This window comes from Epinephelus lanceolatus, chromosome 12, assembly GCF_041903045.1.
Source record: "Epinephelus lanceolatus isolate andai-2023 chromosome 12, ASM4190304v1, whole genome shotgun sequence".
Classification (NCBI taxonomy): domain Eukaryota; kingdom Metazoa; phylum Chordata; class Actinopteri; order Perciformes; family Serranidae; genus Epinephelus; species Epinephelus lanceolatus.
In genome coordinates, this window is record NC_135745.1 from 29502638 (window position 1) to 29530102 (window position 27465).

Consider the following 27465-nt stretch of genomic DNA (forward strand, 5'->3'; position numbering starts at 1 on the left):
GACTGCTCTTGTTTCTCTTCTCTCTCTGTCTCACTGTGTGATTTTTCCCTGTCAACTCAGTCTTATAAAAGAGATCTTGGACTCAATGAGAAAACCATAACAAACTAAAACCTGTTCTTGTCCAAATACCTTCAGACCAAAGTGTGTCACACCTACAGCTGTTTCTCTTTGGCCCTGAGAAGAAGCTGTTCAACATAATGAAGCTCTGATTCATTCAATGCTGAGCATGTGAACAGTGCATGATAAGGGCGGAGATTGCGTGACGTCACGCACCAGGCTGACAAATAGCAGTGCGTGTTTCTCAGCCTATGATTATACAGTAAATACTATGCGCTCTGCCTCCTTTCCTCTCGCTGCAGCGATGAAAGCAGAGGTGAAAACCGAGACAAACCAGTGGATGTGCCATAAAACCTCTTGTTAGAGCTGAGATATTCTTCTGGCAGCAGTGAAGCCGGGTGAGCTCGGAGCTCTTAGGTGGTTTAGTCGAAGATACGACGCTATCTGTGTGAGAGGGCAATCTGAAGTGATCCGAAGACGACAGAGGGGGGGTTGTCGGCCCACTGCAGTCTGAATCACCGCAGACTCGCCCCACCGCTGGTTCATCATCGACGACATTTGACGGTCTACGTGCGCATCCTCTCGGAGGCAGAAAGCAACTGGAAGGGACGGGACGTAAGCCCGTGTTTGACCCTCTGCCGCAGCCCCGAGGTGCGCTGCTTGGCAGGGCGTGCTAAATAATGAGCCAAAGGGACACACTGGTTCATTTGTTCGCTGGAGGGTAAGTCAAACTACGAATTTCACTATGATATTGGGGTTGTTTTTTTACATATAGTGTCCGCATTTAACCGTAACTCATCGTCTGTGTTATCTGACTAAATTAAGCTAGCTAGCAAGGGCCGTTTTTCTATGCAGCGCGTGCATGTAACGTACAACCCTGTCAGCTGCGCGCGCGTCACTGTCAAAACCGTTGGTTCAAAGTACTCTTTCGGTCAACTTTTCAAAATACGAGTACTTAAACAGTAAAATAATAACATAAATACGACACAGAGAGCGCGTTTGATCTTAGGTGAGGCTACGGGTATACCGCGGAGTATTTTCATCGTGTGATGTTTGTAAATTACAAACTTCTTTCATTGTAGCGACAATATTTTGGGCTTTTATTTCGAAGGCACATTCAACCCATTTCCGGTCTCGTTGCTGCTTTCCCTCGATAACTTTATGAACTTTTGCAGCAGCCACAACAGTGCAGCCTATTTTCTCCAGAGATTTTGCATTTTAAAACCCTGAGAGATTTTTAGATGAATGAAACTAAATGTGGGGTCAATGAACTTTCCAAGCATTTATACTTGTGTATTTATTGATAGATATTAACGACTGCAAAAATCACAACTAGTCATTTTAGGGGCTACTAAGGGGTTCCCACACATTTTCATGTGTATCAAGGGCCCCTTAATCTAGCAGATGCGCATTACCCTGCAAACATCCATCCATCTGATAATATGTGTTCCCAAAAAACTATGATCTGAAGTTTTTTTCTGTATTGTAGACCTGTCCAAACTGTAGGTGAAAAGTAATATTCGGTGTGAAATGCGGGTGCTGTTTCTAAGGATCTTTTGGAAACCTCAAAATGAAGCCACAAAAGCAGTACTGCAGGTTACACAGGAGGCCTATATAATAGTTGAGCAACCATTCTTATTCACAATACTGTAGATAGACCCAACAACTTTTTCATTAAAGAAAATGTCAACATAGATCTAAAATGAAACTGTTTGTATACACAGGAAGTTTCTCTTATTTTAATCTATTGTCTACAGTTTCTCTGTTGTCTGTTACCTTGTCTTTCATCTCTGCACCAAACCTTTGACATTCAAATGTGTTAATCTCATCACACCACAGCTCTGCTGTTATCTGTCTCGTCAGGGATTTAAAATCAAAGAACAACACAAGAAACATTGCTAGCTTGAATAAACACAATCAGATTTGCTTTCCCCAAAAACCTAAGCTGCAGGCCTCACTCAGCACAGCATTTCCTCTCACAACTGCTGTGAGACATGCTCATGCAGCACACAGCATAGCGCTGAATGTAGGCCAAGGGTCACAGCTGCCTGTGAGCGTGAATGTAGGTCAGCCCTTTGAAAGGTAAATATAACTGGTGTTACTCAAAAGAGATTGCAGCTTGAGGAATTCACTGCCAAAAGCCACGATGTCAACCCACGCCACTGATGGGCTACAGCTAGTTTTCACTTCACCTGTAGAGCATTCGTATGGTTTGTAACTATGATAGTCATCAAGTACTTTCCAGCTTTAGGATGGTTTGATTGTGAAGCTTTGTCTGCACAAGTCCTATTGTGGAAAGCACCAAGCCTTTGGTGAAAGCAGAGAGGATCAGTGAACACGCATGTGTGGCATGGGGACAGAACATTTTTTTGAGATGACGTGTGGTCACTCATAAGATTAAAAGTACTGATTTATGCTATATTAATGAAAGTGAGTGTACAATGATATTTAATGAGGAGGAGATTGATGACAGTTAAATTAGCTTTAGTTTGTTTACAGGCTGATGTCTTCAGTCAAAGTAGAGGCCATAGTCGAACCAACACAAGTTTCTTTGCTTCATTTATAAGTAGTCAGGTTTTTCTTTACGGTTTGCACACGTGTGTGAGCTTAGCAAGACAGCCAAACAACAGTCTAATTTTCATGACAGCTCATTCTCGCCTTCTCAGATGGCAAAAGTCAGCAAAGTGGTTATGGTTCCACTGAACCGTGGTCAGTTTCCTCTGAACTGCATCATGAAACCACTCAAACACTCTTAGCGTGCAGCATGCATGTGCAGTATCTTGCATATCACAACACCACCTCATGGTGTGTGGATGTGTGCCTGCTCCTAGATAATTTTAGAGCTAAAGGCAATAACAGATTGTGTTACCAATGATTGGGGTGGTCAGTATTAGAGGATGGTTTAAAAAAAGAAAACTTGCAGAGGAAAAAAATGATAATAGATGTGAGTTGGCTCAAATTCATTAATAGTGCATTTTATTTATGGAGCGCTTTCTAAGATACTCGATGCACAGCTCAAATTAAATGAGCAAAATGAAAACATGTTGCAAGCACGCCGCAAACATGTGATGCTTTTGATTTACATGTCACTATTTTGATCTGTCCCTTGTCTTTTTTGACTAATGTCAGTGCTTACAGGGTATTGTGTTTTCTCACCATGTTTTCCCCCTTTCTATCCCTTTCTTCGACCATGCCTTTGTTTCTGCACCCTTTCATCCTCAAACCCTTCCTTACGTCCCTCTAGATGCGGTGGCACAGTGGGTGCAATTTTGACGTGTCCTCTGGAGGTTGTGAAGACCAGACTGCAGTCCTCTTCCATCACTCTCTACATCTCTGAAGTCCAGCTCAGCACCGTCAACGGAGCCAGTGTGGCCCGTGTAGCTCCACCAGGGCCTCTGCACTGTCTCAAGTAAGGAGAATTACACAACAATTTAATTTTAGTACCTTTACTTTATTAGGGATCATTTAAAAAAGGCACCATACCGAGGTTAGTTTAGATTAGCTGCAGGATATGGGCGTAGAATACTTATCTTAACTGATTCTGAGTAATTGGTCAGATTTCTAGTTGCAGTATATGTTAAATGGTGAACCAATATTATTATATGAATATTGTGTGGGATTTTGTTTCTTTTTGTTTGTGATATAGCTTCTGTCTTGTCATTTCCTTGTCTTAGTCCTAGCTGAGTGGTATATCTGAACTTACCTGATGATTCTAGATGTGTGAAATGAAAAGTGAATATTAATACTGCCATATCCAAAGTAGTAGTGATTGTTTCTTAAAAAGTTTGTGTGTAAATTTAGGCAGGTAAAGGCATGATTACCTCATTAGACGTAAAGCGACACCACGCAGGAATTGTCAATATGGTTTGTGAACTATATAGCCAGCGAAAGTGAAAGCTAACCCCAGATTCACTCTGCTCGGTGTTCTGCCTCACTATATTTGCATTTTTCCGACGCTGTGTCCTCAGCTTTGGTAGCTTCCTGCCAACACTTATAGTGTGTTATATGTGATGATAAGGAGTGATTACTTTTGTATGAGACTATACATTGTTTTAAAGGAAAATCCTGCAATCCTGCAGACAGCCTAAATACATACTGTGCAATTCTATGGCAAGATGCAAATGGAGGCTAACAGATGCAAATCTGCAGTATGCACTGAGGCAAAGGCATGTCTGGCCAGTTTCAAAAAATGTTAGCCTAGGAGAAAATTTACTTTACTGAATGTGCGAAGACAGGAGCAGAGGGAAGACTGCCTGAAATGTACTAATAAAACCTGTCAGAGCTGTGAAACACACACTCTGTGTTTGTTGTCACAGCAAATGTCCATGTCAGTTGGTGAACTTGTTCTTTGGCTGTCTATGACCTTAAGACCCAGATTTGGTCTCTGGTACTCTAAAGTGAATCCACAGAAATAATGAAACTGGTTGTTTGTCCTTTTTCTGTATCATTGTCATTTTCCCACAAGTTTAAATTTGCTCTCATTATACACTACCCCTTTTACATTTTTTCCCAAGAACAAATGTGCTTTTAGAGGATAATTATTTGCCTCAAAATGGCAACTTGAATACTCCATGACACTGAAAATTACATTACCGTAATGAAAGACTTAAGATCATTTTAAAAAAACAGTAAAATCACTCCAATAATGTATTTAGCCTTTAATTTGCCTGGGGAGTACTAGGTGTCACATTATTTTGGATTTCTGGTGAATTTTCTTTTGCAAAATATTGGTTTAGTTGTTAGACTCTACATCCGAGACCCTTGAGCATTGCAACAGATAAAGAGTCCAGCCTCAAGCATATTTAATCAGTGGCATCCAGGGAAAAATTATATCTTGACCCTAACGCTCTGTGGCTGTTTTGGGTACTTTCTCAAAACAACTTCTGGGAAACCAGTGTAAGAAATACACAATAAATTGTTCCTTTTTGTGCCATATGCTATGTCATTCATCCTCTCATTAGACAGTGGGAAGTTAGCAGAAAGACAGGAAGTGAGAGTGAAGGGGAATCCAACGTTGGTTAGGTGTTTATTTGGAAGCTACCGAAAGCCAGTTTGTTTGGATACTCGTAATTACCGTCGGTCGCTGAGAGATTAACAGTGTTAAAGTAAATGGTCAACGAAGCCACAGTGTTCCACTCTTGTTCTCTGGTAACCTATTTCCAGACCATCACAGAGCATGTCACACACGGTTAAACATATTGCATAATGCACAAGCTGCTGTGTGTGGAATTTTCCACAGTCAGATACATTAATTATTTTGCAAGCGAGGAATCGTAGACAAACCTGTCATGTTTTACTGCATACCACAGGTAAAATACTGCCTTTTTAAACATGAAATTTAGATTTGCCAGGGTATTAAGACAAAATGCTGATGTTTAATCCTCATTTGTCACCAAAGTGGTTAACCAGAAATTGTTTTCCTCACATCTGTTTGGCTAAAGAAATGATTTCTTCTCACTGGCTGTTGCAATAATTCTGGATGTTTCCTCTGTCAGTTTGCCTGTTTAACAAGGCTTTGTTAACTCTGCTTTCATCAGGATTTCATTTAATAACATTGCACTAATGACTTTTTCGATTGCAGTTAATCAGAGCTTTGTTTTGGACTTGAAAACATTGGACTTGTGTCAACATAAAGCAGCTTCTTATGTCAGCGTTGAGCTAAACGGACACGAGCAGAAACTGTACACCACTGCACGATCCAGAGTAGCAGGACAGAAAGGGAAGAGCAGTACAGCAAGGAAAGGAAAAAAACCCACACAAGTCAAACTGGGTCAGCGTGCACTGAGGTGCAGGCATTGTTCCATTTTGGAACAGTATGTTAGCTTATAATTTAAGTTGTCTGACTGTGGAGGAGGCTGTCACTTCAAGCTCTGTGTGTTGTGTAAACTTGGGCAGTTACTCTTGAGGAGATTCTGTACGCTGTAGATCATTTTTGAGTTAAAGTATTTAGCTATGAACAGAGGTTGGAAAACTCTCACAGCCAGGGTAGGAAGTCACAGCCCACAAACCCACAATCTGAACAAAATACAGCTGCAGCTCCAAGAAAGATATGGGCTATGTCTTATTTAATTGTATGGGACAGCTCAAGGCTAGAGAATTTAATCTACCCCCAAAGGACCAGTTATTATCAAGCCCAAAGGACCACTGCCTTGTCTTTTGGATCTCTTAATTTCTTCCCAGGATGTTTTTTTGATGTACTTTGCACCACAGTTTATGTGTAAATATGCAACCAATGAACTAGAAGCTGTACTCGTTCTGAACGAGGTTTCTGGGTTAGGTTGGAGATGGATGAACAGTCTATGAACTCGGGTAAGAGCAGACAGTAAACACGTGATATCACTACTTTAAACACCACCATAGCAAGGACACCTGCCATTTTATTTATTTTGGGTCTGTCAGTATGTTGATAATGACCCGGTGTATAATGTCAGGCTGTCTTGAGTGTCAGGTCCAGGCAGACTGCCCAAAATGTTATAATTTACGGATCCATTTGCTGAGGCTACTTAAGGATTTACGGGATTCTTCCTTTATGTTTCCCATGGTACCCTTTAAACTTTAATGTGAAGTATTATCAAACAGAATGCAAGTTTTTTTTACATACAATGGTGAGATAAAGAACTATTGTCCAACCTTAAAGAAATCATCTTAGATTTTGGGAAATACGCTTTTTAGCTTGCTTCCTGTTTGTCAGATGAGAAGATACAGTTGTGTTTGTACGATAAATATGAAGCTAGCGCTAGCCTTTGTACCGAAACAGGCTAGTAGTTTCCTCCTGTTTCCATTTATTGTGCTAAGCTAATTGGCTTTGAAAATAAAAACATTCCAATATTTTGGTTCTGGACACCTGGATGCACGGGACTCCCTAAAAACTTTGTATTTTACCTCTGGGCGGTGCCTTACATCCTGCATCGTACACAGTGTTCCCTAATGTGCGTCCTCTTTGGGTCACATTGGCTCCTCTAGGGAGACTGTACACTAAGACGATGTTAATTAACCTAATCTTTGCCTTAAGCTCAAGATTAAACCTACAGGAGACTTCACCTCACCTCCAGTCAGTCACATAATTATTCACCAGTGGAATACATTCATACAAAGCATATTAAATGAATGTCAAATGTACTGTATGCTTGCTCTGTATTATGATATGATTATCATGTAATATAAGAAAACATGACTCTAAATCTCAATTTGTTTCTGCAGGTTAATTCTAGAGAGAGAGGGACCCCGTTCACTCTTCAGAGGACTGGGACCCAACCTTGTGGGTGTGGCACCTTCCAGGTATGTACAGTGTTATACAACATATTCTGGGTGTGGTGCATGGCTTCTTCTGTTACCCTTATGTCCTGAAGGGGAGCTATAATCCTTATATTCAGGTTCATACTTGTATTAAAGCTTTCTAAGAGAACATATATAAATGCTTTAATGGTCAGAGAGCACATTATGTTCCTCAGACTGTCTGTGCTGGAACACCTGTACACATTCTCTGTGTGAGATGCTCCATTTTAGCGCCCTTCTCTTTAAGCTTCTCTCCCAGAACGCCTACTCCACTCTCATAGGCCAGCATTTCTAGGTCTTCATGTCTTGGCACCTCTGCACCGTCATTGCAGCAAGGGAATGACTGTAATGGAGAATAACAGCACTTTTTACAGTGAAAAATCACCAATAATAGCTTCTAAACACAAGTGAATAACTTCAAGCAGGAACATGATCTGAAATTATATGAGTATATGATCCTGACGTTGGCATGTAGCTTCATCTAGCAGTGTAGGTTACGTAAAGTAAACACTTGCAGTAGTGTGCCTGGAGCAGATGACTATATACAGAAATCTGACACACTATGATGTCATACTGAAGCTAAAGTAGAAAAAAACGCTGGAAACGGAGTGTTGAGGATGGTAGGAACACTGAGGATTTTGCTCACGGGATTACATCTACATACCTTTACCTTATTATGTGAAAACTGTGAACATCCTTCATTGTAACGCTATAGATAGGACACAAATATGGAAATGTATGTTAAGTCCCCAAAATCATACAGAATGAAGCCATACCTGATAACCAACACAGGAGAGTAGGTCACAGCAGTCTTTGACATTTATTAGAAACCTTTAGAATGAATCAGTGTTATCAGCACAAGCACGACCTGTTATCAGAAAATAAACGCGTTACTGCGTCATTTACTTAACATGTTACATCAAACCTGGGCACACACACACATATTTGCTGAGGAATGTATTTACGTCTGCTCGATCTTCTTAGCCTTTTCTGTCTGACTCATTCAGAGCTTATTTTGGCAGTAATAATAGCTGGCCATGAATACAGTTATGAATGTGACTTAAACTCACAGAAATGCAATGCAAATCTGTGCTTCAAATCCTACAGGGAATGTGTAGGTTCCCCCTCTCCTAGCTCGGCTGGATAGGGTTGCATAACAGCCTGAACTCAAACACCGTCTGAATGGAACATCAACAACAGCAGGCGGCGTCCAGCTGTGATGCCCCTTGTCATGTGACTGCTGATGTTGTTGTGTGTTATCACAATGGAGTTCGTATACTGAGAGAATTGTGTTGTGTCTAATCCCCCTCCCTGACTTGTCTAGTTCTCCCTAGCTACCGGCGCATCACATGGCAATTGTCATCCTCTTCCCGTTGGTTCGTCGTGGTCCCCGTCTCTCTGTTTGAGTCATCCGTTCCATTCTCTTATCCTCTGTCTCTCTCGCCATGTTTGTCATTCTTTGCCTATATTAAATCAGAGCTGTTCTGTCCTCTGGGTCCTATACCGTCTATGCTGTCTCGCCCTGTCTGGCTCAGACTCTCTGAGGGGTGAAAAATGCCCTTGGGTTTGCATGTGTGTGTGTGTGTGTGTCAGTCCCGTGGGCTAGCTGTCCAGCTGTGGACATGGCAGCTTGTTTCCTGGTCACGGCAGCTTTAACAAACTGTGCTATAGGAAGATATTGTTACATAAGAGGTGAGCCTGATGAACTCAGTGGCAACATATGAGATTTCCGGCTCTCTTATGTGCGGTTTTATGAACCAGTTGAAGCCTAATGTTGACTTTTAAAAATTACTTTTATGGAGTACCAAATTTAGATGAATCTGGATATTTAGTATGTGATTGTCCCACCACCTAACTGAAGCTGTATCACATTTAACTTTGCTGAAATAATAAAATTAAAGACACCATTTTTTTATGGCTCCACTGCCACATCAAATAAATAATTCAGGATAACTTTTTTGTTTTGTTTTAAATCATTTTAATTAGCAACACCTTTTAGATTGTCACTTAATCAGAGCAGCTGAATACATCAGTTTAGCTTTCAGCTGCAGGCTGTAAAATGTTACTGATCATTCTGAGATAAAAATGGCTAAATTACTTTGGGTTACTGAGCAACATGCTACCATCAATGTCTGCATGGTTTATTATAGATATGACAGGCAATTCCAATTTTGAAGATATATGGCAACGTAAGATATTATTTCCAATTTAATTTAATCGCAGTCTGATTTAGTTAAAGCTTAAGAATCAGATCCAATATAATTGAATGAATTAAAAGATTTATTTGTCTACAAGGGAAGGTCTGGGTTGCTGGGCTACAGAGTTAATCTCTCCTGTTATAATTAGGAAACAGCACTCTGACGCTGGAAAGCTAAAAAAAACTGTGATGCTAATGAGGGCGCAGTCCACTGGGCTCGCTGCTGGCATTCATTAGCAACACACACACACACACACACATAACAAATGCATACAGAACAGCTTGCATCAGTCAGTGCGGATGAGGGATGCGCGTACACACTCAGACCCACTCACATAATTCATCTCTCATCTGCAGAGCAGCATGATTATATTGTGCATGCTCTCAGATCAGGAGGAAGGCAGGGAGGGAAGGTCAGCCGGTTTAATTCCACTCAGCAGAAATGTTGACTAAATCCTGTGATATTATTTAGTGAGGAGCAGGGAGAATCATGGGAGATAAATCTGCTACTAAAGCGTGCTATGAGATTGAGACACATACACGCACGCTTGCATGCACATACACACACAGGCAGAGATCAACTTCTTTCAGTGGCTTGCATTTAGACTACATATTAGCTTGGCTTAGCTCTGCAATTTAGGTAGTAGTTTTTTACAGGCAATTGAAATGACGTGTTCATATTTAAAGCGGCTAACTTAAAGACATACTATGCAGGAACACAAAAGTAATCCATCTCTGTCATCACTTGTGACCCACTAGAAGTGTATGGTGGTGGACTGCAGAGACTCTGCCCTCTGTCTGAAGGTTCTTATTTCCCTCTTATTTATCGTCCAAGTGTCAGACAGTAAGCAGCACACATCCAAGAGGAAGCTACGAAAATCACGGACATGGCACTCGAAAAATGAAAATATAGAAAGGCAAAATGCAAAGCAGACAAAGTTATTTCCAAATCAAGAGTGGATCTGGGGTTGACTTTCATTTTCACGTTCTATTAATGATGTCACGATGAAGTTTTTTGCCTCTGATCCCAGTCCAAGTCATTTTATGTCCCGATCCAATACTTCTATTACTATCCTTAGATAAAACAGTTGCACAGTGCCCACTTCAAGCACATTAAAGTTACTCGAATCAATCCAGTGTATATGCTTGACAGTTGAATAGCTCTGCAATGCATTAAGAAAAAAAAGCCTCCAAGCTGTTGAATGAGAGCTGGAGAGGTGATGACGGCTGTGCATAAAAGCTTTGCAAAAAAAAGAACATCTGTGTGACAGCTGACGTAAAAAAAAGAAGAGGGTCGGGCTCTAAATAGCTCAATATGGTTGATCCTTATCAGTTAAAAAGATGCCTTGTTTGGACCTGATACAGGTCTTTGAGACTGGATTGAGATGTCCCTACTTTCAGTGGTGATACTAGGGATGTTCCTGGCGACTAATATCTGTTAACTGTATTTAATCAATGGTGTTTCCTCACCAGTCAGTTGTAGTCAGAGGTATACTTTCCTGATTTTCAACCAGCTTTATGTCATATCAGTGTGGGTAGTATGTGTAAATAAACTGTAGTAAACTTCCCTCCATTTTACCAGATCTCACTGCTCCTCTCCCAGCTCTGCATTGCAATTTTCTCTCCTAAAATGTTTTCAAAAACATATTTTAATTTAGTGTTTAACTGTAATGTGACATTGTTTAAAAACAGCCGGCTGCTATATTGTTTCCTGTTTCTTGTGTGAAACGCACAAACCTGAATTGCGCAACTCATCATCAGTGCATATTGGTCTGGTGCGGCACAGTGCATCCTGGTAGTTGTAGGTTTGCTACCTTTTGAGCAGAAGCAAATGCCATAGCCCTTTATCTTTGTTTTCTCTGGTTTATAGCTACAATTTCAAATAATAATAATAATAATAAAACAGAGTTACAAAGTGCTTTATAAAACTGAATAAAAGACAAAGCAAATAAAACAGGATCAAAGCAATAAAAACAGAATACACATAACAGGGTAAAACACACAATAATAAAGCAGTTAAAGTCACTGAAAGGCAGTTTTAGACAAGCAGGTTTTCAGAGGTGATTTAAAAGATGAGAATGAGTTTGCAGCCCTGATTGCAGCTCTGACTGCAAAGGCTCTGTCACCTTTGTGAGTTAATCTAGACTTCGGAACAACAAGAAAAGATGCATTTCAGGATCTCAGGGTATGAGAAGGAACATAGGCGAATAAGGCACAATGTTTGTGTCTTTCTACTGCATAGACAGCCCAGTTTTATGAAAAGAGTATCTTTCTAACAGTGAAATACTTCTTCATTTCTTAGTCAGTTTAACCAGTGTTTTTGATATCTTCTTACTAACCTCTGTCTTATTTTCCAGGGCGATCTACTTTGCAGCCTATTCAACAGCTAAGGAGAAGCTAAATGGAGTGCTGGAGCCGGACTCAACCCAAGTGCACATGGTGTCAGCTGGGATGGCAGGTAATGATGGCTCCGTCTCCCCCTCCCTTCTGTCTGTTTGTCACTGTCTGTCGCTGAGTGTTATCTCTGCCTGTCTGTCTGTCTGTCTGTCAGTGTAAGTGTGGGCAGTGTAAATCACTGATGGGTTTTATATTTATATATAAAAAAACATGTTAAAGAATTATTCAGTTTGTCTTCATTAGACGGATTTCCTTTTACTTTTTTCTTTTCATCATTTTCACAATTTGAAGTATCCCAGAGTTTCACTTCACCCCCCCCCTCCTTACCCCCCTCTCCATATACATGTGTGGGATGGTGGGATTTTCACAAATTTCAAAGCTTGTGAATATCTAAAGCATGCCAAAGCTAACGAATGATAATATCTGTTATAAGTAGGCATTACGTAGCTGTTTCATGTATAGACATATGAAATTTAAACAATAGGGGGTTTGTCAGAAAGCACAATTTAAGACTCTCAGGATCAAACTGACCTTGACCGTAGTTCTAATGAACACAGCCTCACACATGCAACGTTTCCACTGCATGGTTCTGCATGAGTCTGACTTTTAAGGTTCACTTACAAACCAGCAGTGTGACAGGCAATACCGCACCTGCACCGCTTCCGCACGTACAACCAATTAGGTCCTTAACTCGACACATCGATGCAGGCTCTGTGGCCCAACTTGCTACAGTAAACCCTATGGAAACCATGCACCATTTAAGTAATACTGTTGGGCAGCAGTTTAAAGTGATCGTTTTGGGCCTTTTCATATATGTGAAATTAAGATAATATATTTTAAAACAAAGGTAAATCAGGAAAGACAATTTAAATGAATATTTTTTGCATATCGGCTCAGCTCGTTTGGAACCTCGACTCGTACCAAGAAGAAAACCAAGTACTATCCGCAACCTTTGCGAATTGAAAACCAAAAAAGAGCCAATCGAGTTTAGTAGAGGCATGCCGTACCATGCAGTGGAAATGAGCCATTAGTTTATTGTGAAACCATGAAAGATACATTTATCCATGTTGTAAACACTGTATTTTCTACAGTCACATTATTCAAAAAAAAAAAAAGAGAGATAATCTCCTGTCTGACATTTGACAAAGATGGTTACAAAAGCACCTTGAAATCATGCCAGTCACATAGCACATCACTGCTGACTCTTGCCAGCTTCTATCTGACCATTTCCTTTCTGTAAATACACCCAGATGTACAGTACGTTGTCTTGTCAGCCCACATACAGTTAAGGAGGCAAATCCTTATATCAGCAGTGTCAGACTTTAATGCAAATGAGACACAGCAACCAGACAATTTCAGGCTATAATGTGCCGTAGCTGGCATTTACACCATGACTGAGCTGTATATATTTTCAGCTGTTTGACAAAAAGAAGAAAACCACATGGTCCTCAAAGTTTAGGTTGTGCTTTCCTCCTCTCCTAGCCCCTTTGTCCCCCATGTCCTCCATTATTTTTTATTTCCTCCTTTGCCCCTTTTCCCCCTCTTTTTATTCTTCATTTTGAGGCCTCTCCAGAGGACTCTGTAAATGGTTTAACATCCCAGTTGTTACTTAAACAGTGTGGTCTGGGCCCCCTTCTTTGCTCTGTGTGTATAGAGGAGAGAGCACGGCCCCCAAAGGTCAACCGGGGCCCCTGGCACTCGGGCGGACACGTCAGGTAGCATCCCATTTCTTTACACTGGTATGATGAAAACCATGGTGATTTTTATGAATATTAGAAAGTTCATAATGGTTATTCATTTGTAATGATATTACCATTGCTCATGGCAATGTGTTTGCTGCTGGACTGTAGTTCTAGGTTCTTATCATAAGGTTTTGTTACTGCTTAGTCTTGAAACACACCTCCACCTTCCCCTTAGCCTGTTGCCGTGTTCCATCAGCATAGTAAAGGTAAAGTAATGACACACACTTCTGTGGATTTTATGTCGTCCACACTGAAAGAAATGCTAACCTTGTCACTGCTATTGATGTGCTCCATTTTGTCTTTTGTCATCATCCATCATCACCTTTAGTGCCTCAGTCATTTCTTTTCAAGGAGAATCGGTATCAGTACATCATCTAAAAGGCCGGCACTATCTTGACATGACTTCCTATTTTCTAAAATTAATACTTGTGGCTAAGATGCAGAGACATTTAATAGATAGATACTTGACTGTCATTGCATATTAAAACACAGTGAAATTTGCTCGACAGTAATCCACTCCATTTAGCAGCATACATAAATGAATATACTATAAAAGGAAATATTTAAAGATATAAATAGTCACACATATATGTTATAAAAATACAATTGATAGTTGCACTTATTTCATTAAATGGAGGAGTTGGAGTAATGGAGTTGGGTGAACTTTATTACAACATATAAAAGAGCCGGTGAGTTTCTCTTGGAGAATAGTGATTTTATCTTAATGTTGCACTCATGTCTTCATCAGATGGAAGTTGCATTTATTTATCTAGAGTACCTTGAACAAAATATTTTTGTAGTTATACTGTATACTATGTGCTTTCATCTCAAAATCCTGTATTACAGTAAATGTAATTTTATATCATGGTAGGGTTGCATCGTTATACTGGTTTCACGGTATAGGTGATATGAAAACTGAGGGTTATTCTACCATGTACATTTGCTCATCTGTGATATATTAAAAAAAAAATACAACTGGACGGAGAATCCCACCTTTGTTTTAGTTATGTTCAAAAGGGAGAGTTTTTACACATACTTCCATTTTTGAAAATGGTTTCAAGTTTCATGTATGGTCATAAAACATTTGAAAGAAAAAGACTAAAAGAAGTGAAACCTAAATTCTTTCAAAATGGAAGCTGGAGTCATGAGAATCACAAGGTCAAGGGAGATTCCAGCTTCAATTTGCTATGTCCTGCAGTAGAAATGGTATTGCCAAACCTTTACCGATATACACATTTCTACCATTGCATGGTATATTCGTCACATCCCCACATATTCCATATTCAGTCTTGTCAGCACTGAGAAATAGCAGAGTTAAAGAAAGCCTCAGAAACTGAAGCTAAATTTGACCCCGATGTCTGGATAAATGCCTCCAGTTTTGAAAAGTAACTTTGTGGAGTCAATGCCTCTCATGGCCTCCCTGTGCTGTGAGCTGTGGGGTTCCTTGCTTTCGGGGAAGGGAGGCCAGTTCCACTCCTTCACTTTGACTTATTGTCTCTTGTAGCAGTTAATCTAAAGCATGCTTGTCTTCTCTGAATGTAGGTCAAACTCCTCTGGAGAAACCGCACGGAGATTATGTGCCTATGGAAGGGTCATAATGCAAACATGCAGCTGCAGCTCCAGGTCTAGTCAGCATGTATAGCTGAATATAGTCAGGAAAAGGAGAAGGAAAGAGGAGATGACATATAGAAATTGGCCACAGGTTAGAACTGAACTTTGGTTAGGGTTGGGTGCTGCTGCTAAGGACTCAGATGAGCACCCACAATTAACAAATCCAACTAAACCTCTTCATATCAAAGAGTTAAATTGTCATGATCAGAGCAGCTACATAGAACAGGCTATATTATGTGCGGTTATGAACATTAAGCTGTTAATTTCGCACTAAACATTGAGACTTCTTGAACATGCAATACTGTGGAAAACTGTTACCCTCTGAGGTTCCTTCTCAAGTGTCCTTTTGTATGACATAAGAGCACAGTTTCTTTTTGCTAGAAGCAGGTTGGCTCTCTGGAGACACTTTTTTCCTCCACGTGCAAGGACAACTTAATATTAAATTTATCCCAGTTTTCCAGAATGAGGTTTGGCCCAGACAGGTGGCTGAGTTGCGTTCATTGTTCCACCTCATTTGATTCATCTCACTTCATCCTTATGTCATCACATACTCATAAAATGCTCTCCTTTCATCACCATTGTCCACCACTTCGAGTTACACAACGACAAGGTTAGCATTTCCACCTGCCTCTCTTAATTTTCTACCTTTTTTTAAGATAGCATTTGATTTTAATATGTAGATGATAAACTGATAATGGCACAATGATTATGTAGAATACATCTTCTATATAATTTTCTGCCTTTGTATTTGTACTTGTGTTTTACCTCGCTCTGGTGAGATGGAGCTGGAGCTTTGGATTGGGTTGGCTTCTGTTCAGTCAACATTTTCTTTATGCCCGTTGTTAAAAGGAGTAAAGGGAGGGATATACTGTAAAGTGACAGTAAAAGAAATGTTAAACTCTTTAACTCTAGAGCAAATTAAAGGGAATGGGGCTTAGAGTTGGAGTTTGGGGAAAGATGGGGGGAGGTCCGTCCTTCACCTCCCATCTCTTCTCCAACTACCTATATAGCACCAGTGGGTTTGGGTGGGTGGTTGGTGGGGTTGGGGGTGGATGTGACTGCTGCTTGTGTGTGACTGTGGTACAGAAAAGCCTGTGTCTATTTTAGGGCTTTACTGTAAAGCTTTCACCCCTGCGTGATTGGGTGGGAGACCCCCGCCATCTGTGCCCCCCATATCTGCAGGCTACTAGCTGCAGCGGGGAGGAGCTGGAGGAGCTTTGCCCCTCCCTCGTGAGTACACGCCATAGACGCTACTTCCTTCTACTTCCCTCTTTTTCCTTCTTCCTCTTTTTGTTCTTCTCTTCTTCTCTTCAACAGACCTGTGTCTTCCTCTCTTCTTCACGCAGTTGCCTTAACGTAGGGCTGATACACTAGATGTGACTGAGGTCTCTCTCTAGATGTGCCCTTGTCTTAGCTGTTTCCTGCAAATGGCCATGTTTTTTCTCTCTCTGTTACGTAATTTTTATCAGAAAATATTAGAGAGACTTTGTGTCATTTCATAATGATGCAAAGTGCTTGATTAGGAGCTTTACACCAATCATATCAAACATTACGTTATTGTCTAAAGTCCTAAATCAGGGGATATTTTGGATCTTTTGAAGTGGGGCTGTATGGGGTAGTTATGCATAGTCAGTGTATTACATACAGCAGATGTCTGTCGGCACGCCCCCAGTCTGGAGAAGCAGGCAGGAATACCGACACAGAAGCTAAGCAATGTACAGCTGTGGAAGGGCGCAGCAGCAAAACATTATTATTTTTTTTATTATTTTAGCCACCTCAAAACTAAGAAGGATCATTATAAGTTTAAGTGCACACTATATTTAGAATATTTTCACTGCTTTACCTTGCTGTCAGACATTGATTTCCGATGGGGGAAGTAAAGCTGTTATATCGTCTCTTCAAAGCCAGACTCCATAGAGAAAAACTGTGATTTTACATTGCTGAACACAGGAGCTGCTGGTTAACCGCTACCTGGATCAGTTAGTCTGTGTTATTATGTGACACTGGCGTTTAAAGGGGTTAATTCGGATTCACCAAAGTCACACAATAACACAAACAAACTAACTAATCAAGGCAGTGGTAGACCAGCAGCTCCTGTGTTCAGCAAGCCAAAATGACTGTTTATGTCAATGGAGTCTGCTGGCTTTGATGAGAGTATAGATGGGGAACTGAAACTGTTAATGGCTTCCCCGTTGGAATAGGCTTTTATAAAGGTTAAGCAGTGAAAATATTCTCAATATAGTGTACACTTGAACTGTTATACATTTTTTTGATTAGAGGGAACTTTTCTTAAGTGGCTCAAATACATCTTGCTGTTGTCGCCGATCCACAGCAGTACATTGCTTAACTCCCGTGCTCCCTGCTTCTCCAAACTGGGGGCATGCCGGCCACCATCTACAGTATAATACACAGACTATGGATAAGTACCTCATATAACCCAACTTCAAAAAATTCAAACTACCCCTTTAACAAAAACACAAGAACACTGTACTAACTTCACACAAAGTATCATCTCCTGTAAATAACTCAAACAAGCTCATGCACACACTCACATCTGCTTGACATATACTCTGCACACACAACTGCATTTTTAATGCATTTCGTTATCAAGTTTCAAACTAAGATAGGCTGTGAAAGCAGATGGACATATAGAACCAGGTGTCCCATCGCCATTGGGATGTAAAGTCCGCAGTAAATTTCACGTCAGAGACTTTCCACTTTAGTCCTGCTGAATAATTGAAGAATCTTCTCCAGACACCATTTTGTTTCACTGTGCTGCTGCAGTTGTGTTCGTATCAGGCCAACAGCCTCTAGTGTCGAACCAGTTAACTACTGGTTTGTTCAATGTCACAGAATAAGCATAAAGATGTTTATGCATGTCTAATAAAGAGGACACATTCATATCGCTGAAGCAACAATAAGAGAAAATTCAGATCAGTGACAAAACTAAGAATCAAACCTTCTGTGTTGTGACTTGAAGTTTTCTTTTCTAGATTTTCCTGATACTTTTTCTGTGTATTTCAAAACACATTTAAAGTAATGATATTAAAAAAAACAGACCGCCTCCGCTCCTTAGCTCTTTAAAATGAGCTTATGTTTTAATAGCAAATGCTTTTTATTAGAAACACAAGAGCTCTCATTAGCATTTCAAAGAAATGAATCTGACTGCAGTATAATAACAATCTGCTGCACTCAAGGGCCTAAAATGACTTTGCTGCTTGGCCTCATTTCCCAGCGTTTTCAGTTAGATATTTTCTTAAGATGACAAATGGAAAAAGAAAGCGCTCACAGCTGCCGCCTTCATGCACTGTTGATAGTTGAGATGTTTCAGGAATAGAGCTGTTGTATACATACGCCTGTGCAGCATTTCACATGAAGAGGATCAATATGTGGAAATGAAAAAGCATGCATTTTTAATTCTGTTTCAAAAAAGATTGAATCAATACCGACATTATTTTGAATAATATAACTCTCTATGACTGTATTATAACTCTCTATGACTGTATTAAAATATCTCACAGTGAAGTAAAACAATGAAGCGAGTTGATCCTGTTTAGTGAAGTGCTCTCTCATTGTCCTTGTGCAGTAAAGAATATTTAATGCAGTTGATTAGATTGTGTTTTTCCAGATGTCTTTGCATCTGTCTGAACCTCTGTATTCCTCTGAAATTCCCAGGGTTCACCGCCATCACAGCCACCAATCCCATCTGGCTGATCAAGACTCGTCTGCAGCTGGAAACCAGGTGAGGAACCCCAAAATTTTATGTCATAAGTCTAGAAGCTACAGGAGAGAGGACTGTATTAATTTTATTGTTATTGGACTTAAACTAGAAGTCTCTGTGCTATTACAGAAACCGGGGGGAGCGGCGAATGAATGCATTCGAGTGTGTGCGGCGGGTGTACCAGATGGACGGCCTGCGAGGTTTCTACAGGGGCATGTCAGCCTCATACGCTGGTATCTCTGAGACTGTTATCCATTTTGTCATCTATGAGAGCATCAAACGTAAACTGTTGGAATGGAAGGCCCACGCCAGCATGGACGAAGAGGAAGAGTCCGTCAAAGATGCGTCGGACTTTGTGGGCATGATGCTTGCAGCAGCCACCTCAAAAACTTGTGCCACCTCCATTGCCTACCCTCACGGTAACATTCTGTTTTGATCATCTTTCTTTTGTTAATGTCAGACTGTAAATGGTAAATGGACTGTACTGGTATAGCGCCTTTCTAGTCTTCCGACCACTCAGAGCACTTTAACACTACTGAGTCACGTTCACCCATTCACACACTCGTTCACAAACTGGTGGCCGAGGCTATCATGCAAGGTGCCACCTGCTACTCAGTAACCACGCTTTAATTGACACGCTGGACTCCAGTTGCCTACCATATAGCACTTACGATTGTTTGTGTCTCAGTTATTGAGTGAGACAGCTGCAACCGATTGCAAAACAGACTGCAATGTAACCACTCAGGGCAACTTTGCACCATCAATGTACATCCACTACAAGTGTTTGTTTTTGCCACTGATAGGCTCAGGTGGTTACTCTTAGATTCTGACAGCATTATGAAAAGGATCCCTACAGAGATACACCTTTTTGTTAAATATTAAGATCCTATTTGTCTAAGAAAGAAACAGAGACAGCCCTGACATTGCTATCACCAAACCCACCAGACTCCATTTAAACAGATAGTGACTTTAGCATGTATAGAGCCAGCATCTTTTCACACCTGACTGGGTGAATTAAGGGTTGATTTTGACCAAACCAGATGATTTGGTGATTGTTGGAATAGTTCAAAGACAAAACAAGACAGCCTTTGTGAGTTTTCATTTGGTTCTGTGGACTTAAAATTAAGTGAGTTTTTATAATGATAAAATAACTTTATCTACATGGAGTCTGGTGGGTTTGACAATAGCAATTTTGGGGCTATTTCTAGTTAAATAGAAAGGTTTATCTCTGTAAGGATCCTTTCCATGACGTTGTCAGACATTTACAATAAAAATCTGAGCCTGTCAGTGGCAAAAACAAGCACTTGAAGTGGACATTAATTGACAGTGCACAATTGCCCTGAGCGGTTACATTGCAGCCTGTTTTGTGGCAGCCAGCAGCGGCCCTCTTGCTCAATACTGGACCAGTTTCAAAAATTGCTGATCCTATTAGTCACTTAGACACGAAACATGGGAAACTGAGGTCATGGTTGAAAATTACCAAAGTGGCCCTTTAAGTATGGAGCCAGAGGCAGGAGGCAATTAGCTCAGCTTAGCGTGAAGACCTTTTTAAAGCTCTTCTGTTAACACATCATATTTTGTTTAATTTTACCAGACATAAATGTAAAACAACTACTTGTAGTTTTGCGGGGAGGAAGCATTGAGACATGTTCCATTTTCAGTGAGGCAGTGACTCACTTTTTCTCATTGGAAAATATCATGGTCCACTCACACTATAAATATCATTATCATTTTCCGCCTACCTGCAGCCCACAGCTGAGTGCAACATTTTAGATACCTTCTGTTGGGATTGTCTAAAGTCATTCAGGGGCATAGACACTCATTATCACTAGTATTCACAGTGTCAGATATGGAAATTTAGCTTTAGGGAGACAACACAACACACATAGGCGAAGTCTGACAAGTGTCTAATGGTGTATTTAACACATTTTCTCCCTCTACTCTTAAATCGCAGAGGTGATACGAACACGGCTACGAGAGGAGGGCAGCAAGTATCGCTCTTTCTTCCAGACTCTGTTGACGGTACCCAGGGAGGAAGGATACCGGGCGCTGTACCGCGGCCTAACCACCCACCTCGTCAGACAGATCCCCAACACGGCCATCATGATGTGCACCTATGAGGTGGTGGTCTACCTACTTGGCCATTAGCCCATCAGGTGTGTCTCCTTCTTGTTTAAAGAGGGAGACGTCCAGAAATGACTGAGAAGGAAGCCCTTTGGCAAGGAGTGAAGACAAAATGTCAAAATGAAGACCAAAGGAAAACCGAAAATACTCTAGCGGACCAGAAGAGGATTAAAGATGAAGAAATAGGAGGGAGGAAAGCCCTTTGTTACCATATCAGCATCATCACCTCTCCTTTATCAGAGTGCTGTGACAGACAGAGGGTGCTGCAGCTCACAGATGAGGTAACATGGGTAGGATGAGAAAGGAGGCACTGACAGAGGAGACAGAAAGAATTTGGCACCTTAAACTAAGGGTACTTCTGAAGGATTTTAAGCACAATTCAGTGGCCTTAATAGAAATGGTTTTGTGTCTCTTTGAGTGATGAGTGAAAAACAGCCTTTTTCACTCTTGGATAGAGACGATATTGTGAAAGGGGAATGCTTGGAGACAACTGAATTTAAAAGGACAGATAATTAAATGTAGGTCAGTTTCACTCTACTTGGCACTATTATTCTGCACTGGTCTTGTTTCAGTGCTGTGAGACTACTGTATAATTAGCTAACTGGCAGTATGGAGTGCTTAATTAAAGCTGAATGTCAGAAGGAAGTTGGCATTTTAAACAACGTGTCACCTGAGCCACTCATCTTTGCACTACAGAAGGTGTGGCTTCAAGCATTCCCCTCTGAACGCTGCAGTCAACCCCCCCATTGAAGGCCTGAAGTTCATACACAGTTAACTGGCCACACACAACAATGAGCTTGTGACGGCCTGTCACTTGAACACATGCCTCAGAAACCAGCTTGTGGTTATGAAGAGTAGGTTGAAAAGCTGACATTCAGTGTTTTATTCCCTCTATAACTCAGTGCCTGGTGGTGACATGCTTCGGGTGAAGCTGGCCTTCTGCGTGTCGACAGATTCTCTTTGTTGAAACTGAAATAAGATCGGCACACAAAGCCAGCTTCTCCCAGCGCCCGGTTGCTGCTCAGGACTTGTAAATCTTGTGTGAAGACATGAGACCAGCGTGTCCTTTTTGAGATGTGAAGTGTGATTGTCCAAAAGGTACCAAGAGTTAAAGGGAAACTTCAGTATTTGTCAACCTGGAACATTGTTTTTGTTTCTAAGGGCGTTTTCAAATTATGTACGATTGATTAGTATGCCTGAGTACGATTGCCCCCTCCTCTCCGTTAGTAATGTTCTGTACATGAGTGCACTTATTATCTATGTGACATTTTTGTCCTGCTACAGTGTAGAAAAGGTGAAGCAGTAAGGTGGATCTCTGCCGCTGTCCGGTGCAGAGCTCTCTGCCTCCAGACTGCAGGTCCAAGGCACCAACAAAGCCGGATCAGGGTCTCTCTGCTGTGGGCTGAGCTGCAAGAGGCATTAGCATTTATTTAGACTGTTTCATAACTGGTTACAAACTCCCTGCAGTTACATTTTATAGCAGTCTGCTTCTGTATTTTTGTACAGTTGGTGTTCACCCTGTATGCGTACTGTATCAGAGTACACATGAACCGAACTCTAGACCACCTTTTGAAGTGGACCCAGGCACAAGTCGGCATACTGTTCCCAGGTACGGTACACAGTATTTACACTAATTAAACAATCTGGACTTTAGGGTCAACTGTGCTTGGGTCACTGATGTGAAAGCCCCTTAAATCAGTGGTTCCCAACTGGTGGTGCATGGTCCAAAAGTGGGTCGCATGTCCATTTTGAATGAACCGCAAGTGACCTGCGAGTTGTTAAAAAAAAACACTTTATTTTGAAGTACAGTGAATTTACAGCACAGAGCTTTTATTTTGAAGTACCGCCTCTAGCTGTACAGTGAATAACTAACAGACAGCTACTTAACAGAGACAACAAACTAGCATGAAGACATGGCCAAATGCAAGTATGACGCTGAATATGCCAAACAGTGTGGACCTTGAAGAAAAAATCTGGACCCTGTGGCTGGACCAGTTGGGAACCACTGCCTTAAATGACTAATGGGAGCAATCATTTTTGAAATTGGTCTTGTATTAAGTGACAGAGCTGCAGCCAGCTGCCACGAAGCAAGCTGTACTGTAAGCACTTAAGGCAATAGTGCACCGCCATTGTATCAACTTAAAGCGCTGGCTTTTGACACTGACAGGCTCAGATTGTTATTATAAGTGTCCGACACATCATGGAAAGGATCCCTACAAAGACATAAAACGTTTTTCTTTACCCTTCGCTTGATCTGGTCTGTTTGTTACTGTGTCTAATCAAATCTTGTTCAAGCAGAAGACTTTTTCCCTTTGTGGAAATCAGCTAAATATTCACTCATGACATGAAAGACATTAATTTCTCTGTAGGGTTCTTTCCATAATATTGTCAGACATTTAATAACAACCTGAACCTGTTAGTGGCAAAAACAAGCTCTCAGAGGATGTACATTGACAGTGCATAATTGCCCCCAGTGGCTACACTACAGCTGTTTCGCCTCTGCTGGCCACAGCCGTCTCACTCAAAATAAGACCAGTTTCCAAAATTGTCATCTCCATTAGTCACTTAGACACAAAAACATGAGGAAATAGCATCCAGGTTGACAATTACTGAAGTTTTGCTTTAAATATCTGCTATTGGAGTGCCACTACTTGAATCTAACGTGATGGTGTGGGGGAATGTTGGAGTGCGAGAATGTTGATGGAGTTTCATCATCACCCCATAACCTGTTTGTGTGTGAGCGCGTGTGTCTGACATGTTCGTCAGTTTCACCTTGACGATCTACCTATGTTCAGGAATGTGCGTGAGTGGGTGTGTTTGTGCATCTGCGGTCATGGGTGCCTGCATGTATAATTAATATCTACTCCAGATTTCCCTCCACTAACTATTAATCTTTCACGACACTGCGGTTGGGAGTGTGGAGAAAAGCTCCTGAACGACAGTGGCAGCTTTCATTTCCCACTCTCGTGTCAGTCCTTCCTTCCAGTGGCTTCCAACTGACCCGATAACGTGCACGTTTGTGGCCTTTTAGGGCTTGTGCTTTGCATTTTATTGTGTGGACAGTTTGAACTTGTACATTGTAAAAGAAAAAGAAGTATTACTGTATATCCAAATGGTATTTTGCGCAACTGTTCTTATAACAGATATATTGTACAGATTAGAGTTCTCAGTAGTTGTGAAGGATGTCCAAATGTGTGTATATAATATAGATACTGTATATGCATATCATCTATTGTTTTTTTTTCTTCTTAGGCCCCTGTATGATCAAGCTGTAGATTGCATTTGTTTGTTTTCATTTATGTGCAATTTAACCTTGTTTGACTGTTGACATTAATATTGACATCGCTTGACAGATTTTTCCTATAGTATAAACTGTTTTTTGTATTTGTATGTTGCTGCAAGCTATCATGTTAACATTTGTGCTAACGCTAAAGATAACAAACGCTCCAGGACAAATATTTTATCGTAAGCATTTGTGCTGGAGCGTTGGTCGGTCATCTTGTGTTCCATTTCACATAGTTTGGATGTTTCCGCCATTGGTGAGAGTTTACATAGTTTATTAAAATAATCAGAAGTTAATCTGTCAGATTTTTACCCCTTTTCCACCAACGGGCTCCGTTCTGGTTCTAGCGCCAAATTCTGAACCCTTCTGAGAATTTCGACCAAAAATAAATTGTTTGGAAACTGAAAATTTGGCTTCCAGCTCTAAAAATAAACGTCAGGATTTCCTGTGGCGACACCAGTAGGTGTGTTACATACTACAAGTTTAAAAGAGAGGACGGAGAAGGCAACAATAGAGACGTTAAGTGAGAAAGCATCTGTAAAAGAAGAGCGAGCAGTGGTCTCGGATAAAACAAATACCTGCGATAACAAAACAAAAGCTTGCAGGTAGTGTGATCTGCCATCTTGCTCCATTGTGTAGCACCTTCCACTGATGATGCACCTGTGATTACAGCGGTTCCATTCAAGCAAGCTAGTTCGCTCAAAACGCAAAGGTCTAGTCCTGAACCGAACCGTTACAAAAACCAGAGCTAATTTGGTGGAAAAGAGGTACTAGTGACATGTTCTCAATATCAATATGAAGTATTTTAATGTGAGAGTTCAAGAACTGGAGTCATCTTTCTACAACATTGTACAAAGCTTGGACTGTGTAGTTAAAGAAAAACAAAAAAGTCAGAAATCGCCAGGCTAATCTGTTAATGAAGAGGGTTGTTGGTAAAAACAGTAAATGATCAGTTAAAAAAAACTCATATAGCAGACAAAAAGAAGGATCTTATGGGAAAATTTGGCACACACTTTTTCAAATTGTGTCCAAGCACCTTATCAAATTTTCTCTTGAATTATTTTATATTGTTTGGAGTTAAAACATCCTTTTCCATGACAGAGAAAAGCCCTCCTTCCACACCCTCTCTGACCTGGCTGCTGTGGTCTCAGCACACACTCAGTCTCCATAACAAACTGATAAAGTCTGCACAGTATTGTTCATTTCATCAGTTACAGAAAATCTGGTTTATTCATGCACGATGTTCTTGAACGCTCTTATTTCCCTCCCCTTGTTCCAGTATAATTTCAGGGGCAAACTCAGCCCTGTGTTGTTACCTGTAACAGTTATTGACTTCCATCTAAATGTTGCTATAGCTCGTTGCTGATATATATGAAAAAGAAAGCTGTCTCATTTTAATGTCCATGTTCTCCTGTAAAACACTAATAGCTTTTATGTCTTTTGCGCTGTTGCAGAAATACTTGAGGTCAAATTACCAAAATGTGAAACAAACAGACAACTGGACAAACAGTGCAAACATTTCACTTTATTTTTTTACCTCTCATTTCAGTGTCTGTACGCAATTCAGTATGTTTCTCCTGTACGCTCTGACAGGACGCAGCCTCAGCAGGATCGAATGAAACCTGGAAGATTGTTTTGTTTTTTTTGCCAGCTCAATCATTGATGTATTTTTTTGTTTGTTTGTTTTTTAAACACAAAAGTAAATAAAAATCCACTCGCAACTAAAATGATATCAGCTTTTTCTTTTCTTTCTCTGTTTTGTACATGTATTTTCCGGATTTTAGCGCAGACGTTTAGCCTGGGGTTAAAAAGGGACACACTTTATTGGATGTTGGAGTAATTTATGAATGACAAAGCACAATATTTGACTGATAAAACTCTACATAGTAATAAAAGGCTTCTGTTAGTGTGAATATTATCATAAAACAGTCTAATTTTAATGAAGAATATAGCTCAAAAACTCTCCAGTTGCCAATACTTTTTCACTTTACTGAAATTTTAAGTGCAGAATTTGCATCTGCAACGTATAATATTTTACTTTACATTTACAGTAAATTACTGGCCACTAGTTGCATTACTTCCACAGTAAATTACTGTTCATTTTTACAGTAAATTGTTGTGGAATGACAGCTGTATACTCTCACAGTAGGTACACCCGTGTATTACTGTGATTTAACAATATGCTCCTGTAAAATTACTACATTTAACTGTAACCTCACACTTAAAGCCCATTATGTTCCTGTGATATTACAGCGTGTTCCTGTAAATTACTGAATTTATGTAGATTATGTACATTGGATTATTGTGATTTAGCAGTATGCTCCCACAGAATTATTGTATTTCACTGTAATATCGCAATTGATTTCCATAACCTGAACTTTTGTTTGGTATAAATTTTTAATTTCTAGCTATTTGGGATCAGTAGGACTTGATAAGTATAAAAAACTAAATATTGTCAACGATAACTAAGTCCCAATGTCCTCAAATGAGACGATAATTAAGTCCCAATGTCCTCAAACAAGACCATAATATAGCCCCAGTGTCTTCAAACGTGACGATAATTAAGTTCCAATGTCCTCTAACGAGACAATAATAGAGTTCCAATGTCCTCAAATGAGACGATAATAGAGTCCCAATGTCCTCAAACGAGACGATAATTAAGTCCCAGTGTCTTCAAACGAGACGATAATAAAGCCCCCGTCTTCAAACGAGACGATTAAGTTCCAGTGTCCACAAACGAGACGATGATAGAGTACCAATGTCCTCAAACGAGACGATAATAGAGCACCAGTGTCCTCAAACGAGACAGTAATGAAGTCCCAATGTCCTCAAACGAGACAGTAATGAAGTCCCAATGTCCTCAAACGAGACAATAATAAAGTTCCAATGTCCTCAAACGAGATGATAATAAAGTCTCAGTGTCTTCAAACGAGTACTTCCTAATTAACAGCGTCTCAGCTTGTTACTGTTGCTAAAATTGGTCAAATTTGTTATCACATCAAACTACAAACATTATTAATCATAAACAAACAAGTTTCAACCATAAAATGTGATCAGG

The 27465-nt window shown here is 40.4% G+C and overlaps 1 protein-coding gene across 1 annotated transcript; it reads left to right on the forward strand.

Annotated features, from left to right (window-relative positions):
• The first annotated feature begins 324 nt into the window (after window positions 1-324).
• Window positions 325-26134, forward strand: slc25a36a (solute carrier family 25 member 36a). Its single transcript, XM_033649678.2, has 7 exons — window positions 325-778; window positions 3302-3466; window positions 7258-7335; window positions 11887-11987; window positions 18955-19021; window positions 19130-19419; window positions 20955-26134. Exons 1-7 carry the CDS (start codon window positions 738-740, stop codon window positions 21146-21148), a joined length of 936 nt encoding a protein of 311 aa, XP_033505569.1. The 5' UTR covers window positions 325-737; the 3' UTR covers window positions 21149-26134.
• Window positions 26135-27465: the final 1331 nt, after the last annotated feature.